A 21843-nucleotide genomic window follows, 5' to 3' on the forward strand; every position below is an offset into this window, starting at 1 on the left:
AATTGAATTAGCACTGCGCTCTTTACACTCTGACTCTGTGATTTAGCGGGGAAACTTGTCTTCCGCTTTACTGGGGGCTGCTCAATTACACAACAGTGTGGCGCCATCATCGGACCAGCCTTTGAAGACTTTTTCTGGTGAAACCAGCGGAAAGAGAGCAGTCGTGTCAACTCTGAAGAGACGCATCACGCTCTGAACCTGGAGATGGAAAACAAAGAAAAACAGCTTTTCTTATGGGAAACCTAGTTTGAAAGCCAGACCCCCCCCCCCTCCACATCTCCCCATGATTGAAGCTTCTTTGAAAAGCAACTGATTAGTCCTGATTTAGAGTTCCAGATTAGATTTGAGAAATCTGAAAGAACCTTTTCTCCAAATGTCATCATCCGTCATATTTAATCCACTTAGGTTGTGCGTAGGTGTTCTGTGTTTGTGGAAATCTAATAAGACACAGCGACTCAGCTTGCAGTGGAGATGCCTTGGCTTCTTCGCATCAGAGAAACTTACAATGTTTTCTCATCACTACATTTTTGTCAACCAAAACCAGGACATAAAGCTGAATAATTGAAAAGCTTACAGACTGCATTATTCACAATTAGTGACGATGATACTTATGGTTCCTTGTGCTGCAGAGAATCATTTCAAAGTGACAGGTTGAGGATCCTTCCACGTGCTCCCGACTTCCAGTATCGCACCGTATGGAACCGAATTAAGATTTTAATATCCAATCAATATTTATACTGAGAGCTTTTCCAGAGAGATTTTTGAGCAGCGACATTAATGTTATTATCAAATGGATGAGAGGCAGTCAGTGGAAATTAGCATAGAGCTTCATACGGGCGCACCCAGGACTCAGAGCTGTCGGGAAAGCTTTCCTCTCGTCCCGGGTTCGCCTTTGTTTTCTGGTGAGAGCCACAGAAGAAAAGGCTGGCTCTGCCCGTGATGTCGGCTCATAATTTACAAGACACATGGCATGAAAGCTTCATGAGGAATCTTGGAAGAGACACAAATGGCAGTGCAGCTTCAGTGACACCACAGGCCGGAGAGCCGGAGCGTATCAACCAAGGTAAGTGGGTCAGAAAAAAGTTAGGGCCCACGCATTGTGGAGCCGCCTGCTGTTCTTCACAGCGAACGTCCCAACCTTAATATATTAATAGACCTCCAGTTTAGACAGCTTTGTGCATTGTCTAAGATACTTGAGTTAATTTGCATTTTACTGAGGTCGCCCTCAGCGGTCTCTTAGGAGTTTCCTTTTAGATGTGCCTCCACATGTCAGAAAAGTGGGATGTGTGTCAGAATAAAAACCTCTGCTCCCCCCCCCCCCCCCCCCCTCTTCCACTTTGTTTCGTGCTTCCCCAAATACGCTCCACCCCAAAAACATTCAAATTGATTGAATTCTTTTAAAAATAAAGGGAAAAAATTACACACACGTGCACATAAAATAACTGGAAGTCTAAAAAAGGGTGTCGGATAAAGTGGAGCACTTATCACTTACGTCATACAACTTTGTTAAAGTCTTACAAAATGTTGTCTTTACAGCAGGACAACATTTAATCATTAAATATAGAAAAAAATAAAAGCAAGCTTAAATCTTCCAAAAGGAAAAATCCTTGGTCATTCACAAAATGCATTTGCTTGATCGAACTTCAACTAGAGCACATCTGTTTTCACTTCACCTTGTGTTTGATGTAATTTAGTTTACCTACATTAGTCAAAATCTTTAAATACCGGTGTTTTTGAAAATATGTTTCAACTTCAACCTTTTGATGTGTTCACTGCTGCAGATCCAGAAATGAATCCCATCAGGGAAAAGAGTCATTTTCTTGAACTTTGTTTTTTCTGTGTCTAAATGTTTCCAAAAATGACCATGTTTGGAGGTTTTTGTACATGATAAGTAGTTAGGTTTATTACTGCCTGCCTTCCCTACGATTTCAGTAACTCATGAATGGTAAAAATGAGTAAACGGGACAACGTTTGTTTAAAAATTACAATTGCAACTAATTTGTATTTTTTGTTTTTCTACTTATTCTAATCTATATTTTCCTTTCAAAATAATATTTTATGTATTGTTTCTTTGCTTTATTTTGGACACTAAGGATACATGAGATTATTGATTTGCTTTTCTAAATCATTTTCTAAACTCACTTGATCCTTTTTGGCGTCACTGGGTTGCTGGAGCCTGTCCCAGCCACTGTTGGTACACCCTGGACAGTTCTCCAGTCTGTCATAGGGCCACACTCTCTCATATTCATACCTAGAGTCATCAGTTAATCAATGAAGCATGTTTTTGGACCGTGTGAGGAAGCTGGAGGGCTTACACATACACAAGAAGACCATGCACTAAATGAGATCCGTGGTTGAAAATTGTTATTGAAGTCACTGGCAGTTAAAGAATCATCATTAATAGCCTAATTATTTATTTTGGTTTATTTAATTTACATTTTATTGCCCCTCTTCACCATTTTTCTTTGAGTGTACAAAAGTTCCAATGTTGGACTTTTATCGTAGTTGTAAATGTAGATGCTTTATCTTTCTTTTACCAACAGTCACAGGCTAGTATACCTTCCTTTATGCGCTGACCTTGGTTTTACCTCGTCATTGTTGACTGGGAAGGAATTCAAAAAATGCATAGTTACATAATTCATAAAAGTCTTTTCAAGGACCACACTTTTATTTTACTCTTTTTACTAAGTCAAGGAAGAAACATTCAATATGTCAATCTTTGGATTAAGGTATGTCATCTTTTTCTTTCATCAACATCAACATCTTTCTGAAACACCTGTGATCTGCTTTGCCTGAAAAGAAAATTGGCAATGCAACACAAAGCAGCCTTTAGAACATTATTTTACCTCCTCTGCAGGGGAGGACAGCATCCTACAAGAACAACATCTATAGACACCTGTGTAAAATCTTTATCTGCTCAAGCAAGAACTCATGTCTTACTTAAAATATGCTGATTCTGCACCACTTAGTGGCATGCAAGGTATCAAAGGCAGTCCAGCTGTTGCACTTTCTGTAAAAGTACGGTTAATTAAACGCATTTTCTTTTACATTTTATTGACTGAACTTGCATTAAATTGAGGATGAAATACTGCTCAGTGTTTCTTTGTTTTTGTGTAGAGCTAGTTTCTTTTTCATTAATGTGTTGCACAGGGATGTTTGAAAACCTGTTGTCTGGATCAAAATGTTGCAAATAAATATGCCATGATGCCAGGTAGTGTTTGCCCCTCCAACAATGCGAGTTAAGAAGGATATTTATTTTTTTCTTTTCATACTTTTTATGCATCTTTAGTTGTTGCAGAACTTCCTCTCGTCTGCTGAGACAGAAAAGTGACCTTTTTGTCAGAAAAGACAGACTGGTTCTTTCACTTTGGTAACTTTTAAACTAATTCGTTAGTTGAGTACAGCAAAAACTTTCCTGGATTCAAGCTGGAAAAAAAGATGCTGTCATTAGTGCAGATTTGGGTTTTTGTGAACTTTAGGCCTACAACTGACAGAGTGTTTAAGTTTTAAACATGGCTGTGTCTAGTGCTGTCAGTACAATTCAAGAATTTAGGCCACTGAGTGAGTTTCTATGCGATTATGCACATGCATTAACATCGATATGCAAGCAGTAAAGTTTAGAGAGGAATAAATGTCTAATCTGCATGACGTGCTGCAACTATATCAGCATAAAACATCATGGACTAATAAAGCTTGTGGCTCAGCCACTCTTCCTGCTTTGCAGTGCAGGTGAACAGACGGATGTTGTGCAACCAGACGGGACCGCTGAGGATTCAGTGTTTCTGCTTTTTCTTGACCGAACTTCGGCGTGACCGAAAATAACCCTGCAGTTTGATTTGGCATCGTGCCTCAGATGTTGGTGACATTTTAATGTGGACAAGTGGGTTAGACGGATGAGTCATGTCTAGACCACATCCGCACTTTTAGAGAAAGTTCATAATATGAAGATTAAACTTAGAGACAAAAGGATGGCCAGCAAAAGCGATTACAGTAGTTATTGATATTTAAAATTATTCACAAATGCTGACGTTTCCTCCTTCCCCACAGAGGGATTTCCTTTAGAGTGTGTTGGCTCTGCTTTTTTGTAGTGTACTCTGTGTGTGGGTGTGTGTGCGTGCGCAGCAGTCAGAATAAGACAGACGCATAATGCTTCTGGAAGGAGGTCACGGACCCCCCAGGGGGAGGAGGCCGGCGTACAAGGCAGTCTGGTGACATGGCAACTTGTCTTAAGCCTCAGCATCACTATACCACCTACAGTGGATTATGGTGTATGGCTGCAAAGGCCTAAATTATACAACACAATAGCCCTGGATGATCCATCATAGCTGCTTTTATAAGGAAAATCCTGTGTGCGTGTGTGTCAATATGAAGCTGCGGATTTGACTTCTAAGAGCTTTCTTCTTATGGAAATATTATGAAAGGCTTTGAATTTAAATCTTGAAATTTGCCAGATTGAAGGAATTCTGGAAAAAAAAACTGCAGCTTTTGTTTGTTTACACTGCCTGCTGTTAGTTCTTCCATGAATGAGACCAGAGCGGGGTTTGTGCTATGTCATCATCTTGTAATTGGTTATGTGGTGTTTTCAATACTTGATCTTATTTGTTGCTGCATGGAGAACACAGATGCTGGTTTTTTATTGTAAGGGGGGGATGGGGGATTGGCTCCTTAGCCTTTTCTTTGCATGGCTTATTATCTTCTGTTGACCTCCTTGTGCTGCTTTCTAGTCTCTCAGCTGATGCAGAGTGCCAGTGTGGGGCTTCTTTTCCCACTGACAGAAGCACACTTTTGGGCTGTGGTTCCCAGGAGTTGACCCCCCCCCCTCCTCCTTTCCCTCCCAACCCAACCATGACCCTCCTCCCCCCCCCCCCCCCTCCTCTTCCTTTCCCGCCAGGCTCAGCTCTTGCTATCCTGCCTCGTTGAGACAGCTCCACTGAGGCTTGCAAGATCAGCTGGCGTGCGAGCCCAGCTGAGGCTTCCGGGCACTCACGTTGCTAGATTTCATTTGTGAGTGAGCGTTTGACCACAGGAATGAGTCTGCATGCTCACGCACGCCAGCACAAACATGCGGGTGCGCATGGCTAAACAGCAGAAGCAGCTTGTCCGCACACACTCCTTCAAACGCACCTGTCCCCTGCAATTCACCCGCTTCACCAATTTTGCTCACTCCCCAGCACCCCTCCACTCCTGCCAACCTGCTTCTAAAACATGTAACCTACACTGCACCCCCCCCCCCCCCCCCCTCCTCGCTGTGCCCCCACTGGCCCTGACGAGCCGTGCCGTAATGCGTCGTGGCACAGGCTCGCCTGTCCTCTATCCTCCGCCATCGCCGCAGCGGCTCTTCAGATTGCTATTTGCTGACACAGAGAATGAGATTAACAGCTGGGGTAACGAAAGAGGCTTTCTGAGATTGAAACGCAGTGATGACAGCAACTTCTCTCGTCATTCCATGCTAACTGAGGGCAACGGCATTGTCAGGCCGCGCAGAGGGCAATCTGAGGCAGCAAAGTCCATGAACCTGGAGGGGATGGAGATGAAACGGAGCACAAATTGTGACCCGTGGCTCCACAGTGATTGGCAGTTAGGCTCCTAATCTGTTAGACACACTTATTTTGGGTTTTTAACCACTTGCTGATTAGCTCCTTACATCCCTTATCACATGTTGGCAACGCGCGTTCAAGTGGCCACTTCAACCGGAGTCTCTGAATGCATAGGCTCTTTGTACAAAACACGGAGACATTGAGCGTGCATTGAAAGTTAAACAAGGTCAAAATTTCTTCTTGGGTTATTTTTTATCAGACACGGTTTGTGTTTTTTCACATACCTGACATGTTTCGGTGGAATCACTTCCACCTTCATCAGAGTCGTGAAAGAAAAAGCCTGGAGCAACATTCACCAGATTTGCACCGCTTCAACATTTCACATCAAGCTTCTTCCAGCTGTAGGTGGCGAACAAGCGCTAGTATACAGAAAGGACAAGCAAATGAAGAAGAAACCCCTCCCTGCTTGTCCAGTGTGAACACCATGGGGTAAATGAGCATTCAAGAAGGCTCGTTTCACAATCCCGTTGTGTGTAGGTTTAGCTTGGATTCTTTTCTATCTCTGTGTTCTCCCTGTTTCATGCTTTTCCCCACACTTAAGTCATATATCTTAACCAAGCACAGAACTTTAGTGGAAGGCCAAAAATGCATTTTGCGGTTCTTTGGATTCGAGCTGCAGTTGCTTGCTTTGCCTTTGGGGTTTGCAAGGGTTGCACCAGCCAAGTTGTATTCTTTAGCAACATAGCAAGAAAAGTTTGGTCTACCACAAAAAAAAAAAAAAGTTCCTTTGGATTCTTCTTTACATGCACAATCTTTGATTCCTGACGATGTAAGATCAAATTGAGCCGCAAGTGTGCTCCCTCTCTGCCTTTCATGCCGCCTCAATATCACGGCATGAAAAACAGAGAAGGCAAAAGACTGAGAGAAATCTGAAGCGTTCTGCCACTCAACATCCCCCAATCCCAAACAACAGCGTCTCACTGCCACTACAAATACATTAGAAATCAATTATTTATGGAACAGAGTCAGGGCCTCTTTAATCTTTTCCTTTTATCCAATTAAATTGTCTAACCATCCTAAGCCTCTGCAGCTCACAGGGAATGTGCTTCTTTAAGAAAAGGAAAAGAAGAAAAGGCTTTCCTCTCCAGTCCTTCCTTTGACTTTCCATGTAACGGAGAAGAGACACTTCTGAGGCTTGAAGAATGAAAGCAAAGAAAGCGAGTAAAGTGTAAATGAACTCCCCCTCCCACCCCGTCACCATTGCATTGGTTCTACAGGAAGTATTTGAAGTTCTGATATCAAGTCTGTGGTTCCACTCCCCACGCAAAGGGGACACAGGGGAGCAGCGAGGCCTTTCATGATTCCTTTATGCCCGGCTGAAATAGTTCGAAAGTATTTGGGATCATCTCCACGGGGGTAAATGCGCTGCTGCCGCTTCTGTTGCTGTCCTCTATTATTCAGGGAGTCAATTGAAGTAGTGTCTCAAAATTGAAAATGCTTACTTCCAAAGCAGATGTATGAAATTATTGATGTGAGGAATGATAAAACACTCCACACTCCTCTCTCTTATCACACAGTGAGGCTTTTAGAAACAACGGTTACAGACACAGAGAAGATTTGCTCTTTTTTTACACTTTGTGGAATCATTTTTATTCCCCACGAAGGAAGGCTTTAAGGAGGTCGCTTTTTAAATCTGGTTATAGTATGGCTACGCTTAAGAACCACAAATGAATATTACAGATTTAACAGGAAAATTGTAACAGCTTTGAAAATGGACCTCAGCGCTGATAATAGTCCTCAGACATGCTGATTTAATTTGATGTTGTATTGGTTCAGTCTAAGGCTGTAACATGATTCTATTTTAGTTTAAAACATTTAATTCACACTATTATTCCTGTTCTGAAGTTAAAAAGGTAAATGTTGATGCAGATTTTGGAAAGTTTTGTAGATTTATTAAAGAGCTTTACTGAATATTTGGAAGATTTGGCATTTTGTCAAATAAAAAAAGGGATATAGCTTTACCTTTTAAATTTATTACTGATAAAGGACAATAAAAATAGTCTGAATCACCTGTTAAGGCATTCAAAATATGTGATCTGCTGTTTTCTGACTATCACAATCTTGTTCTGGAATCCTGCAACTCCTGATCAACTCTCAGCTTCTGTTTGAAGTTCAACATCTCCTTAAAAAAAAGGGAAAAAGGTCTACAGTAGAATACGGTAAAACGCAGAACAGACGTTCGAGCAGATCCAAAATCGCTTCCCCCTTTGCTGTAGCAGGTTTTTCACACAAGCTGCATACCAAGTGTGAGACGGAGGTGAACGGGGTCAAAGCGGAGCCTTATCTCCCGAATCTGCAGCACTGAAACAGTTTTACTTGAACTTCAGAGAGATTGGAAACGTACAGAAATTCCACCCGCTCAGCATTAAGTTGGCAAAAAACGGCGACCAGCTGAGGTGCTAAGTGGGCTGTTTGGAGGCTGCAGAGGAGAGAATGACTCTCACTGAAAACCTTTTCTAAAGTTAAACGTTAGTGATTTTCTTTGTTTGTGTTGTTTTTTTTGTTTTTTTTGTAGGGAACCCCTTCTCTGTAAATTTTAAGGTAGCATCCAAGATTTCTGTTTACCCATGACTCTCTCTCTTCTTGTGGTAATTTTTCCCATCTCATAAATCACTAAGTGTCAAATACTAGTGTTTTGAAGCTCTTTCAAATGTAGAAGTTTTCAGTTGAACAGCTTCCACTTTCACGGCTTAAAGCATTTTTCTGGTTTGTTGAAGTCCTGTGATGGGGTTCCGTGTTTCTGACCACATTGGCGCTCTTGGATAAGACTTCCAGTTTGATGAAGCTGTCAAATTATGGTGATCTTCTCAGGATGCAGTCCTGTCAGTTACTTGCCTGACATTTCTAAATAATGACTCTAAAAAGGATTTGACTGTAAAACATTAATTAAAAGCCATTAATTAAAAACATACCGGTATATTGTGGTATTTTGAGACCTCGAGGGCCAGTTTAGCTCGTGCTGGTTTGCGGCGCCTTCCATCCGTGAAACCCGGGTTCGACTCCAGGCTGCTCCCTGTTCCCTTCTCTACCTCTGCCGGTTCCAAGCCCGGTTAGAGAAGGTTGCGTCAGGAAGGGCATCCGGCGTAAAACATTGCCAAATTTACTATGCGACTTGTTCGCTGTGGCGACCCCTGATGGGGGAAGCCGAAAGTGGAAGATATTGTGGTATTTTGAGACCTCGAGTATTGCGCTTTTGTAAAAATCAACAACCAACATCAGTTTTGAGTTGGGGGCAGAAATGTAATATACAATCGCAACAGTCAGAGCGTTCCTGCAGGTCAGCATAATGTTCTCCTCTGTAACTTTTAATAACTTTTTGTATGGCAGCAGATCATTTTCTTTCAAACATCAACATTTGGAATTGAATGATCCTTTTGGAGATTTTTCGCTTGTGGGGAGTTTTGTAGGTCTGTCCTTTGACAGAGAATGACTTTTATCTTCACTGAGATGACGAAAAAGTAAATTCAAAAGCAGCTTCAAGGTCAGCGGCAGACGCGTCTCTGTGTTCTGCGAGGATGTGAAGACGTGTGTGGGCTGCACGCAGCATTGCATGACAACAGAGTGGCTGCAGTTTATGATGCATGCCTCTGCGTTTGCATGTGCTTGTCATCATGTGAGGCATGTCAGGCTGCAAAGAGATCTTATTTTCACTCTGAATGTGTGGCAAAACTGTGTACACTGTACCCACAGTCTTGCACAAATAGCTCCTTGGGGCCCTCGCGATCACAGACTGCCGAAAGGAAAAGAGAGGTTTCCTGCTCGTTATTTAAAGAGGGAGCCCTGTGGGACATGTTTGGCATTCTCATCCACTCACTGAGAATGGCCTGTGATCTGAAGCCACTAACGGGCTCTGTCTCCTTTCCCTTTCCCTCCGGCTCTGTGAAGTGATTACCCTGCTTGTGATTCCACTGACACCCACATGTCCCCTGGAGACGTGCCTTCACTAGTTTGTTTAATCTGCCTTCCCTGTACAGTAGGTAACGCAGCCATAATTGAGGTGTGGATAGAGCTGCGGGAACAGATGAAACCCGACGGCAGGCTTTGTGAAAACATGTCAGAGCAATATTTCGCAGTGATGACAGCGATTTCTCCGATAATGCACACAATGCAGCTGTGATGAGAATTTCTGGAGGAGAAGTATTATTTACTTGTTTTGCGATCCTCGTTGAAATAAAATGTCTGCCCCATAATATCGCAAATATTCCAGAATGTCCGGGTGACACCACTGCTTTCTGAATATTGCCATGAATTGTGTGGATCTCCTCGGCCTAATGCCGTTTTTGGGAGATAATGTACTTAAGCAAGCCTCACTGTCGAGCAGATGTTTCATCTTAGCAACGTATAACTTCCAAAAGTTGTGCTGATACCTGAGACAGATTCGGCTTGACACTCTGTTTGAATTTTTTGATACAAAAAACGGGAAGTGGAACTGTGAAAATGCAAACATCAGATACTCTATCTCCCTGCGGTTAAGCGCCTCGCCTCTGTGATTCGCTCTGTTCTGAACAGACATAGTGTCAATCATAAGCCCAAATCAGCCTTTTAGACGAAGCAAAAAGTGAAAAAAGGAAGAAAAAGGATACGCACAACTGAAGTGGAATTAATTAAATATACTGTATCGTGCCTTTTTTTGAGAGATTGCATCTGTTCTGAGATGTGTAAAAAAGAAAACATTCCCAGATATCGTTTTAAACCCTATTATTGCAAGATACCAGTAATTAAATTGACAGTGTTATTAATTGGGTTGTAGATAACTTGCATTGAGTCGAGGACATCTTAAACTCAATTAAAGATATCTCTAACTCAATTAAAGATATCCAAATGCCATGTCCCGCAATATGCAATCTTGCTCTTTGTGCTGCAACAATATCAGTTCGCTGTTGCCCCTTTTTCACAGACTTCCTTGTACTTCTAAAGTTTTCTCCTTTATCGTTTAAAGACGGACTTTTTAAACAGATGTCCCTTTTTGGTGATGTCTGAAGTTTCTTTAATGTGGCATAATTATAGTATTTAATCCTTCCTTATCCTGCGTGTTTGAAATAGAAACCCAGATTGGCCACTTCTGATATCTTTTAATGAAGCCTTTAAAGGGACGGCTCCAGATTTTCGCTCAAAGGTAGGATGAGTCGCTCAGGAGGCTTCAAGCCAAAACCTGTGATGACCTAAGCCTTTTTTCAAAACAGCCTCAGGCTTTTCGGGAAAACTTTAGGCTGTCCAACTAAAGCAGTTCATTTTCTGTTTATCTGCAGACACTATATAAAAGTGATTTCAGGTGATCAATATGGCCTCTTGGAGTAAAAAATTATTCATTTTACCAACATGTTTTAACATTTCTAAGCCACTTGTTTTATTTTGATATCTATGCATCTCACAATCTTTGGAAAAGAAGTGATGAGAATGTTTTTAAGGCCTCCTAAATATAAGTAAAGAGACGTACACTCACTTTTTCCATATAATTACTTGGTAAGTAAAATTAGATCCATTTAAAAAGAAAAAAAATTGGACTTCCGGATTGAAGCACATTTAAAAACAAATGTCAGAGGTCTGATCAAATGACAGTTTGCAACAATGTTAAACAGCACAACTTTACAGCATGTAATACCTTCCCCAAAAATGTGTAATTTTATCCAAAAATCCTATCTAATCTTAAGGTCAGGTGAGCATTATGTTGAGAAGCTCCTCTGGTTCTTCCCAATTTATGTAAAGACACTTGCTGACATGTAGGATTTCTGCCGTGCAGACGGTCAAACTGATGCCTTTTTAGGAAAAGCGGTGAAAATTTTAATTTGAAGGTTGACTGGGCTGCAGACTGTTAGATTTGCTGCTCCAGAGGTACCTCTTCTCAGGTCGAGCACCTCAAACACTTGAAAGTTTTCCTTTAAAACCATTTTCATAATAACATGATTTTGTTTGACAGTTTTTAACAGGTGGGAGCACAATCGTAATTGTTATCTATTTTGAACTGTCTGCGCATCTCTCATCCACTTCCCTCTTCTTCCTCATTTTTCAGGGCGCTGTGCCAGCTGTGGGGAGAACGTGGTGGGCGAAGGCACCGGCTGCACCGCCATGGACCAGGTCTTCCACGTGAGCTGCTTCATCTGTGTGACCTGTGGCACCAAGCTGCGTGGCAAGCCCTTCTACGCTGTGGAGAAGAAGGCGTTCTGCGAGCCATGTTACATTGTAAGAAGTTCTCTCCTTTCAAATCCGACTGTTTTCTCGCCTCGTCCCTTAGGAGCACTGTTTTTTTTATGCATCCATGTTCGCACATGTCACTGAGTGTTCATGTTTTTATTTGAGTCTTTAACGAAGCTTGAAGTCGTCCTTTCTCACTACGTTATGCTCTCGTCTTTTATTCATTTTCAATCAATATGTTTGAGTTCCGGTCATCTACTTCTTGGAGTTTATTGTAACAGGCCTTTGCAGAGGATTCAGTGGGATCTACTTTGTACCATATTCTCTTAAAGTAATTAAGTCAATATTAATCAAGCCTCTCTTACTATAAATAGGTAGTACTTTAAAAGCTAACTTTTTTTCTTGAGAAAATTTACTCACTGATTCATTTATGAATCATGCACTCATCAGTACTTTTAACGGCGTAGGGCGCCAGTGGCTCAGGCAGTTGGGCAAGTCGGCCAATGATCGAAGGGTCGGCGGTTCGATCCCCCACTCCCCCCTGTCATCTGCCGTTGGGTCCTTGGGCAAGACACTTCCCCCTCCCTGCCTCCAGTGTGGCTCCACTGGCGTGTGGATCGTATGAATGTCCCGGTGATGGTCAGAAGGGCAGTAGGGGCGAACTGGCAGCCACGCCTCTGTCAGTCTGCCCCAGGGCAGCTGTGGCTACATCAGTAGTTTACCATCACCAAGTATGAATGAGGAGTGAATGAATAATGGACACACATCGTAAGGAAAAGCCCAGATAAATCAAATCCATTATTATTATTTTACTTATTTCAATAAAAACAAATTTAGAAAATGATCATTTTATTTTCACTTAATTTCATCTTCAACTCACTGGTTTTACTTAACCCCTCTGAAAACGGCCAGGTTTTTTAGCTCTGTCAGCTAACCAGGTTTAGAGTTTGAACAGGGATTCTTTTAGAACTTCGACTCATTATAGCAAACAAAGGAAACAGGAGTGGAATCTAAACCTCTGCGTGAACACAGACATCTATAACCTTCAAAGAGACAAAGAAAAGAGACAAGAAAATTCCCTGTTGTCATTGTGTTAAATTACATTCGTTTTTGAACTACTCTATAAATTCTTTAACTCATTGGAGCTCCAAAGCCAGCTTCTTCATTTGAATATTTAACTCTAATTTAAATATGAAGCTCTTTGCTTCTTTTGAACCTGTTCTTTCTTTGGGAGTCCATAGTAAATGTGGATCAAGATCTTATTGGTTTTTCTTCAAATCTAACTTTTTTTCTGTTTTTTTTTTTCCATCTTTTCCAACACGTGCTTTTCAGATTTAATGCTTTTTCTGACACACATCACCCAGTGGGGTGATGCAGAACTGTCAGGGATTTCTCTTAATTAGCAGAAAGATATGGTTCAGCTGCACTTAAGTCATTAAATCATGTTAAAATATAATAGGATTTTAATTCTTTGTGGATAAGATTAGATAGATCTTTTTATTTTTCATTGTTACGTCCGAAATAAACGCTATGATCCAACACCACAAAGAAAAAAAGACTGAAAGCAAGACATCCCAAAAGTCACTAAACAGAATTATTTGTAATTTTAAGGCTTTGTATTATAAAACATTGAGCTGAATTTTTTTTTTTTTTTTTGTTAATTTACTGAAAAACTTGGTTCCTAAACATTTCAACATTGCCAGTAAAGTCATTTTTTTCAAAACCACAATCATTATTTAGGGGAAGTGTTTCCCGGCCATGTGGCCAGAGGTGACTGCATCACGTTTTTGATTGTCAGCACTGTTCAATTTGGGATGGTACAACGTTCCTGGAAGATCAGAGTGGACAATAACAGGAAGTGACGTCAGCAGTTAAGACTGTAAATGTGAGGAAATAAGTCTTAGACAGACATTTCTTAAATTTTCGGAGGGTCACAGCTTTAGTCTGGTTATTGTTTTCCAGTTTCAGTGGATGCGTGCATATGAAGATGAAAAGGTGCAAAGCTCTAGAATTCTTAGCTGTTAGGAGGCTGAGACAGCCAAAGCAGGGTGGACAAAGTCCATGTCAAGTTTCTCGCTGACATTCTGCGGCAGGGTTGCTTGAAAGTCAAAAACGGAAGGGTTTAGATTGATAAACTGGCGTAACTACCTTTACCATTCGGGTAAAGTCTGAGCTTAGATCATGGAGAAGAGAGGTTGTTTGATGCTCCAATCTCAAGTTCAAGACCAGCAGTTTGGATTTATCCTGACTGTGGAATAACTCAACTCTAAAGTCTGAGAAGTCCTCAAGTGGCTTGTAAAGTTGGTTGAAACATTCAACCATGTCCATTGGGACATGGTTGAATGTTTCAACCATGTCTCAACAATGGTACTTGACATTTTGCACCAATGAAATGAAATCTTAGTTCTTAGAGACAGACTACTATGAGCTTCCTTCATGCATGCGGTGCCTCCATCCTGGAGAGACTTGAAGATGGCCTTCTCCACATCGAGAGAGGCTGACTTGGTTTGGACATCTGAACAGGATGTCTGTTGGACACCTTTCTGTCAGGGTTGTACAGGCATGTCCAATCTGGAAGTGTGGTGGTAGACTCTGGACATGTTAGAGGGATCACAACTCTCACCGTTCCTAGGAACCCTTCAGAGGAGCTGCTTGTTATGGATCTGCTCAGGTTGGTGCCCCATTGGCTAAATAAGGAGAAGTTATGGATGGATAATTTGTAAAACAGAAATAGAGGTTATTTTCTTCATAGATTGTATGCAACTGAGTCACCACCCTGTATTTAAAAAAGTAACATTTCTGCATGTGGAATGACTCTGTCAAGCCTTTCGCGGGTGGATACAGGCTGTCTGCGGGTGAACAATGGGTCAACTTGCACGGGTCACTCAGGTTGCCCGCACAAAATGTTAGACCACTTGGTGAGCCCATAGAGGGAGAATGTTTATGCCTATTGTTGAAGTGATAAATGAGCGCTCCACGAACGCTCCGCCCTTGCACTCTGACAATTAGAGGGTAGTTTGTGTAAGCATCTTACAGGTGTTCTACGAGCACTTACATATCACCTGCACGACGTTTCTGCAAAGTTAAAAATGTGGTCAGGATTAATAGTGTTCTCAATGTTGAGACATTAGACTTAATCATCACGCAATACCTTCATGGAGGCGCATGGTTGGCTCTAACTTTATTCTGCATCAGGACTATAACCCCAAACGACTAGCCAAAGTCATTAAGAACTGTCTTTAGAGTGTGGAAGAACAAGAGGTACTGGGAATGATGACATGGTCACCACAGAGTCCTGATCTCATGTGTGTCTGGGATTACATGAAGAGACCGAGGGTTGTCTGTAAGTCTCCATCCATAGAACATCTGTGGTTATGTCTCCAAGTTATTTGGAAGCACCTATCAGCTGAGTTCCTTATAAAGAGTTTGCAGGTGTACCTAGAAGAATTAATGCCGTTTTGAAGACAAAGGGTGACTAAGCCAGGTTAATTTGAGGAGGTGAATAGAGGGTTTTGTGCTTTACTTTTGACAAAAAATATGCAAGGTAAGAAAAAATGGAGAAGCCGCCACAACCGCCAGACTAAAATCCCAGCGAGTTTGTTTGGAATGAACTGGAGAAGAGGGAACTCTGTCAGATATTTAGGATATTAATAATTACTTTTTTGGTTCTTTATTTGTTTTATGCTTTAATTTAAAATGCATTGAGACATTACAAAACAGAGCTAAATCTGACTAGCTGCTTTGAAACTGAGGTTCTCTGGGAGTTCCAGCTCAGACTTCAGGGCTGCTTTGAGACTTTGTTAAACCTGCTTTCTGGAACAGACCCTGATCATGAGCGTTACCAGCAGTAAACACTAAGCTGTGCCAGTTCTGAAGCTGCTAACATTTGCCTTTGATATCCCCGCCAACATTAACATTAATGACATTTCTAACCGTTTAAAGACATGTTCGGCTTATTTATTTATTTATTTTTGCTAATTGTTCTTTTAAAACATTTCTTAAGCTCTTTATGTCTGAGCAATTCAATCAGGTTGGGGTCTGAACTCAAAGAGACGCTCCAGTCGCCCTAAAAGTGACGTTTCTGTCCCCTTACGGGTGGATACGAGCTCTCTTCAAATGAAAATCAGGCCCACAGGACATTTGAAGATCATAGACAACCCGGTTAGCCCGTGAGACGAAAATGTTCATAAACATGCTGCAGGCGTCAGGCGTAGAGAACACTGAAGCAATATGTAAGTGTAAGTAAGGGAAAAGTAGTTGAGGTGCAGGTGTGTCTTACAGATTTTTCCTTTTTTTGTATTCCCCCAAAGAAAGGTGTGTGCTCTTTACGCCCCCATCACACGCAACCTGTCTGTTAGAATTGAGGATCAGAGTGTAGTTTGTGTGGGTATCCTACGGGCACTTATGCATCACATGGATAAAGTCAGGAAGGTGCCAGTACGTGCACCTCACTAATGATTAGAGTGTGACATATGGGCAACGTATGACACCATCCCCCGTACGTCAAAAGTGCGAGTAGCTTACAAACACTTCATGACACACTTATCACACGCACAACAATGGTACTTGACATTTTCATGACGTCCCTGAAGGTGGCTGCACGACCCTCAAGGGAACTGCAAGACACACCTGCTCCCCCTTTGAGATAGAGCTGCTCCTGCCTAGCACCCTCACATCCTGACTGTGGAATAACTCAGCTCTAAAGTCTGAGAAGTCCTCAAGTGGCTTGTAAAGTTGGTTGAAACATTCGACCATGTCCATTGGGATGTATGATAGAGTTTGCACCAATGAAATGAAAGCTTAGTTCTTAGAGACAGACTACTAGCACTCTCCACTAGCCCGGTCAACCCAAAACCTGCAACACCTGAACGGTCATCTTTGGTACGGGTGCGTTACTAAGACATAGACTGAGTAATTGACTGACATCTTCAGAAGAGGAGCAACAGTTTCCCTGACATTTTAGTGTCCATTATTTCTTAAAGAAAGACCTGCTGAGTCCAGAGGTTGGTAAAGAACATCTGTCCCGATTCAAGCACCTGATGCTTTTGTATGTATTGATATAGAAATGTAGGCTGACAGACAGATTATTAAACATCTGCTAAATGCTTTGTTATGTTCAACACAAAGAGATAACAGAAATGTTATAACATAAAGAAATATATAACAGATCCAGCTGTTATAAATGTGTGTTTCTGGTTGCTAATGGACAATATTTCGTTTCGAGCCGGTGCTTCTGGACAACTTTAAGGACAAAGATTAATCTGGGAATAAAAATTGAAAATTGATATTTCTAGCAGATGCTTTTCAGAAACTAGGAAAGAAAAGACATCAATTAGTAAACTTTGATTCCTCCAAAAGCATGTATCGACAAGTTTTTTCTGCATCACTTGCAGAAAACAGCTTGATGTGCACTTTACCAGTAAAGTCTGAGTCTGACGTTCAAACCAGTGGCAGGCCATCTCCTAAATCATCCCCCTTCAGGAGCACTCACTGTGATTGTAGTTGTCTTGTCTGGAAGTTCTCCAACTCTGATACACGCACTAAAGAGAAATGGGATAATTTAAGAACTTTATTTATGCATTTCATCAGCATAAATGTTCTTCTGGCACAAGATCAAAAGGATTGGGGAAATCTGAATTTCTTAATGAAAGTAATTTCTTCTTCTTTTATTCTCATCCTGAGGGTCATACGCCTCTGTACAATTAGAGAGCGAACGTGAGAGTTGAGTCTCTGAGGAGAGACGTCAGATCCCAGTGAGGAGGAGGGAAACTTTAGGTTAGCCTCAAAGTTAGTCTAGGAATGTGTGAGATTTTGGAAAAACAACGAGTGGAAAATCACTGCACATTATTGTTTTTGTTTATTTGAAGGATCTTTGACTCCAGCCTGTCACAAAGTTGGTTAGTTTATGGAATTATCATCAGTCCAACATATGTGGAGATAGTGACGATCAAAAGCAAAGGGTAAAGGGTAAACGGTGTTAGTTTTATGAGTCTCTTCAAGCTCTATGAGTCTGCATCAAAAACCCGATTTACAGTTTTTGTTTTACGCCTGTGCTTTCTTCTCTCTTTGTGTCAAACATTTCCTCTAGCGCCCCGTGGCAGCGTCTTCCATTTGATGTAAAATAACTTCAACAGCAGCCTCGGGAAACTCGCTGTGTCCAATCTGCGTAATAGTATGCAAACTCCATTAGGGCTTTTGCCAGGAATTGCAGGAAAACATTCTGCACGCCGATTGCCATCCAGAAAAGTGTAGTGTCAGGTATCAAAGTAGGCGATCAGCGGGACCCTTATCGGTGCTCCCGCTTTACATATTCTGTGGAACAATAATGGCATTTGAGAAGGCAGCGCGCATCTTTTCCACGGATAGATTTGCCTCAATCAAAGTGTTTGCCTAGATATTAGTAATTCTTTCGGTAATCTACAGGAACTCACCAACACCTGCTATCTGCTGGTTCACTTCCTGATTTTTACAGCCTGTTATCAGTCTGTTAACTTGCCTCAGTCACACCGCTGACCCACAATCCCACAATCAGCTCTTGTCCGTGACGCCTCCCCATCCCACTTATCACTGCCTATTTGAATATACAGATGCTGATAAAGCTGCTCAATTAATGCCTGGTTTTGCATGGAGTAGTTCTTCTTTCTGTCTCTGCGACAACATCTGAGCATCATTGTTTTGTATTTTCTTTTCTTTTTCTTGTCTGATGTGTCTGCTTGATGTGTCGTTCCCCCCCCCCCAGCACACATGATCCAGCTGAGGGTGCAAACCCCGCCACAAGCTGTCTGTCATTGTTTCTGAGAGACAGCGGCCTGCGCTTTAGTGCTGCTAAGTGTTTTCCAAGAAAGCTCAGCTGTGAAAGTGCTGCTGACTGCACAGCCTGTTCTCTGCAGACGGGAACACATAAATCAAGTGGTGCCTGAAAGCTCACAGAGCTGCTTAAGGAAGAGAGCCAAAGACTGATCAACTTTTCACAATGTTACCTCCATGTATTACTTTTCTTTGCTACTTTAGAAATATTTGCAGTGACAAGAGCTCTTGGTACAGTTTTCTTTAAGAGGAAAAAACCCAAATCCAAAATAAGTTAATAAACAAAACACGCCCATACAAAAATGGAAGAAAACACAAAAAAAAACACTGCATCTGACTGATTCATAGCTTTTCACATGAGCAAAGATCTTTCAATGTTTATGAGAAACCCTAGAGGTTGTTTTCCGAGGACTCAGTGCATCATTTGCTAAAGGAGGAATAGAATACAGGCGTTGTAGCTACGGTACTTTACACGTTTGTTATTCATCTGTTTTATTATTTCTTAAGTAATAAAGCCCTTAAATCTAATTTTACTTCTTTATAATTAATCTTGCAATGAACCTGAACTGTATTTGTTTTGCTTGTAACGAGGCAGCCTTTAATAGCAGCAGTTGTTGTTACTACTGGATCGCTGGTGTAAACAAGCGAGACTGAAATCTCTGCAGAGATATTTTAAATGTGCAACCGTAAACCTTTTCTGAGTCAAAATGAAATTTAAAAAAAACTGTCTGCTCTAAAATGGTTGAAACCCCACATAATTAATATTCTTGTAAAGAAAACAGTTGATTAAAAAATGTGTGATTCCACTTTTGGTGATGCTTTTGTGCAGTTCAGCAGTAACCACTAGGGAAGTTTTATTTTCGCAGGTCAATCTCGTCATGGATTATCCAACATTGGAAAAAATGGAACATAGAAAAAAGCTTGGGTTTAGTATTGTTCTGTTTTTTTTTACAAACACACAGACCGGCAAACTTACAATCTTTTTTTTTTCTTTTTTCTTTTTTTTTATAAAAACCACTAAACCGTCTTCTGTTTTTTTTTTTACTTCGGACTCAATGGTTAAAACTTTAAACACCTTAGCAGCAGAGAGATGCTGAGAAGCACAGTGGTGGAAGGATTATGATCTGGACTTGAGCTGTAGGCAAAAATTAAAGCTCTGTCCAAAGTAATTCAAATTCACATACCAAATTTATAGGATATAGGGTAAAACGAGAAAACGGCAACATGAAAATGTATCGGAGGCCCAACGAAGTGAAGCATTTAACTGAGCCGTAATTCTTCATCATAAAGTGTGCTTTCACACACTGCTCATGTTCTTTGTTTCACATGTTCTGGAGTTACTCTGCATAAATGTTTTCTTTGAAAGCATCACTGAAGCTGCATAGAGTCGAGGCGGTTATACAGCTTTCAGGCCTGGCTTTGACCGTCCTGCATGGAGTTTGTTTACTCTCCTCATTTCCTCCACCAGCTAGAGGCTGCAGCTTTCTTCCTCAGACTTTTGAAGTCAGGGTTGTTGCAAAAATAAAATCTACAGTTTTAGTTTAAAATCTGTATCATAAACAAATATACAAAATAATAAGATCATTGTTCTGTAAAACATTTTTCTGCAATGTTTTATTTCATTTTAAAGACTGTGTTGTTCAAGCAGAAATGGATCCTTATGTGATGTTTAGGCCAAAAGGAATCTGTGGAACTATTGAGGTACCCTAAAAGTGCAGATTTACAAATGAAGAATAATTTCTCTTTACATTCACTTCAGTAAATGTGCCTCCAATCGTGAGAGCTCAATAGTTACAAGAGTTGAGAGCAATGGGACTCTCATCTGATAAGCCAGCTGGTCTTTGAAGAGGTTCAGCGCAGAGATTCAGAGTCACTGAGGTTAATTGCTTGAACAGGTTACCATGCCTACTGTCTTTAAATCCAGCGTGCAGCCAGTCGCCTGGCTACAGCGTTTCCCAGTTTAGGCCAAGTTCATTTACTCTCCAAAGGTTCTGTAGCGCCCGTCATTGACTCAGGCTGCTGCACTGTTGAGGATGAACCTGAAACAGTTGTTCCTGTTTTTTTTGTTTTTTCTCAAAGCCATCCTGCTTTTTTTTCAAATGTGAACATTCAAATTGGTGCTGGTTTTAGAGTAATGTAAGGAGGTCGACGTGAGACACATAATGTCACATCGGGGGCACGTATTCAGACTAAAAGGGCAGGACTAAAGACGGAGCTTCACAGACACCGTTATCTGTTCCTGCTTCTTTTAAAAAGACTTTCAGGGACCACAAGGTCACAGACACCATCTTGCTTAAATGTAATTATGCACATTATCAGCTGATGTACCAAGGCTCTGTTATTTAAAATAAATGGGATTTTCTCTCATTGACTGGAAGATTTGAAATCCGCTTTTGTGGAGAAAGAGGAGCGCAGCAGCCCTGACCTGTCAGCTGCCACAAACTTTATGAGTGATGAACTTTTTCTTCCAGAGTCTATTGGACTGTCTTGGAAAGCATTGAAAACTTTGATTTTTTTATTAGCTCCGCTTTATTTTAACTTGTAATTAATATTCACATGCACGTACATCGGGGTTCTGTGGTGTTGAACTGCTTTCAGGCGATGAAGGACCCCCTTTGCCACCGCAGGCTTCAACTTCAATCATTTCTGAATCTCTTAAACAGTTTTTGTCGGAAATCTGTTTTCATTCTCACAATATTTCTTTTAAATTAACCTGGTAAAGGGAGTGTGGCAAAGGTTAATTGGAGGGCGCTGAAGCCTCCATCATTTGCAGTAAATATAAGATGCACTTCAATCAACGCAAACTAAGTTTATTTCGAAGTCATACTTCACAAATCATACATAACTGTCACAACAAAAGTATCTTAAAACATTAGAGATCAACAAATCTCCCCCTAGTTTAACAAAAAATTAGAAATAACATTTAGAATATTTATATACAGTATTTAATAGTTTTTTCCAACTATTGAAAAATCTAAAACAACCAAGACTCAAGCTTTCTTTTTGCCCTCATCCATAGTACGTAATGTTACCAAAGGAAACACAGACAGAAGAGCAAACCGTAATATAGGAAAATGTTGAACTATTACCTGAAGTTATGAATGTTTTAATAATAAATGAAGGTCCAAAGGGTATGCAAAGTCGACCAAAAACTATACATCTTCTATACATTTTTAAGCTTTCAACAATAGTTGATACACTTCAATTATAAATTTATCAAACACTATTAAAATTACATAGAACCATCAAGAGTAAAAGCCCTATTTTCAGACTATAAGTTGCAGCGGCCCAAAAAAAAACATAATCA

General features: G+C 40.9%; 1 protein-coding gene across 1 annotated transcript in view; it reads left to right on the forward strand.

Moving 5' to 3' along the window:
• Positions 1–21843, forward strand: part of LOC101167359 (lipoma-preferred partner homolog) — a 99787-nt gene that overhangs the window by 59955 nt on the left and 17989 nt on the right. The window contains exon 5 of the mRNA XM_023954483.1: positions 11608–11777. Within this exon, the coding sequence (XP_023810251.1) occupies positions 11608–11777 (170 nt within the window). The remainder of the gene's footprint in view (positions 1–11607; positions 11778–21843) is intronic.

This window comes from Oryzias latipes, chromosome 4 (assembly GCF_002234675.1).
Source record: "Oryzias latipes chromosome 4, ASM223467v1".
Taxonomy (NCBI): Eukaryota; Metazoa; Chordata; class Actinopteri; order Beloniformes; family Adrianichthyidae; genus Oryzias; species Oryzias latipes.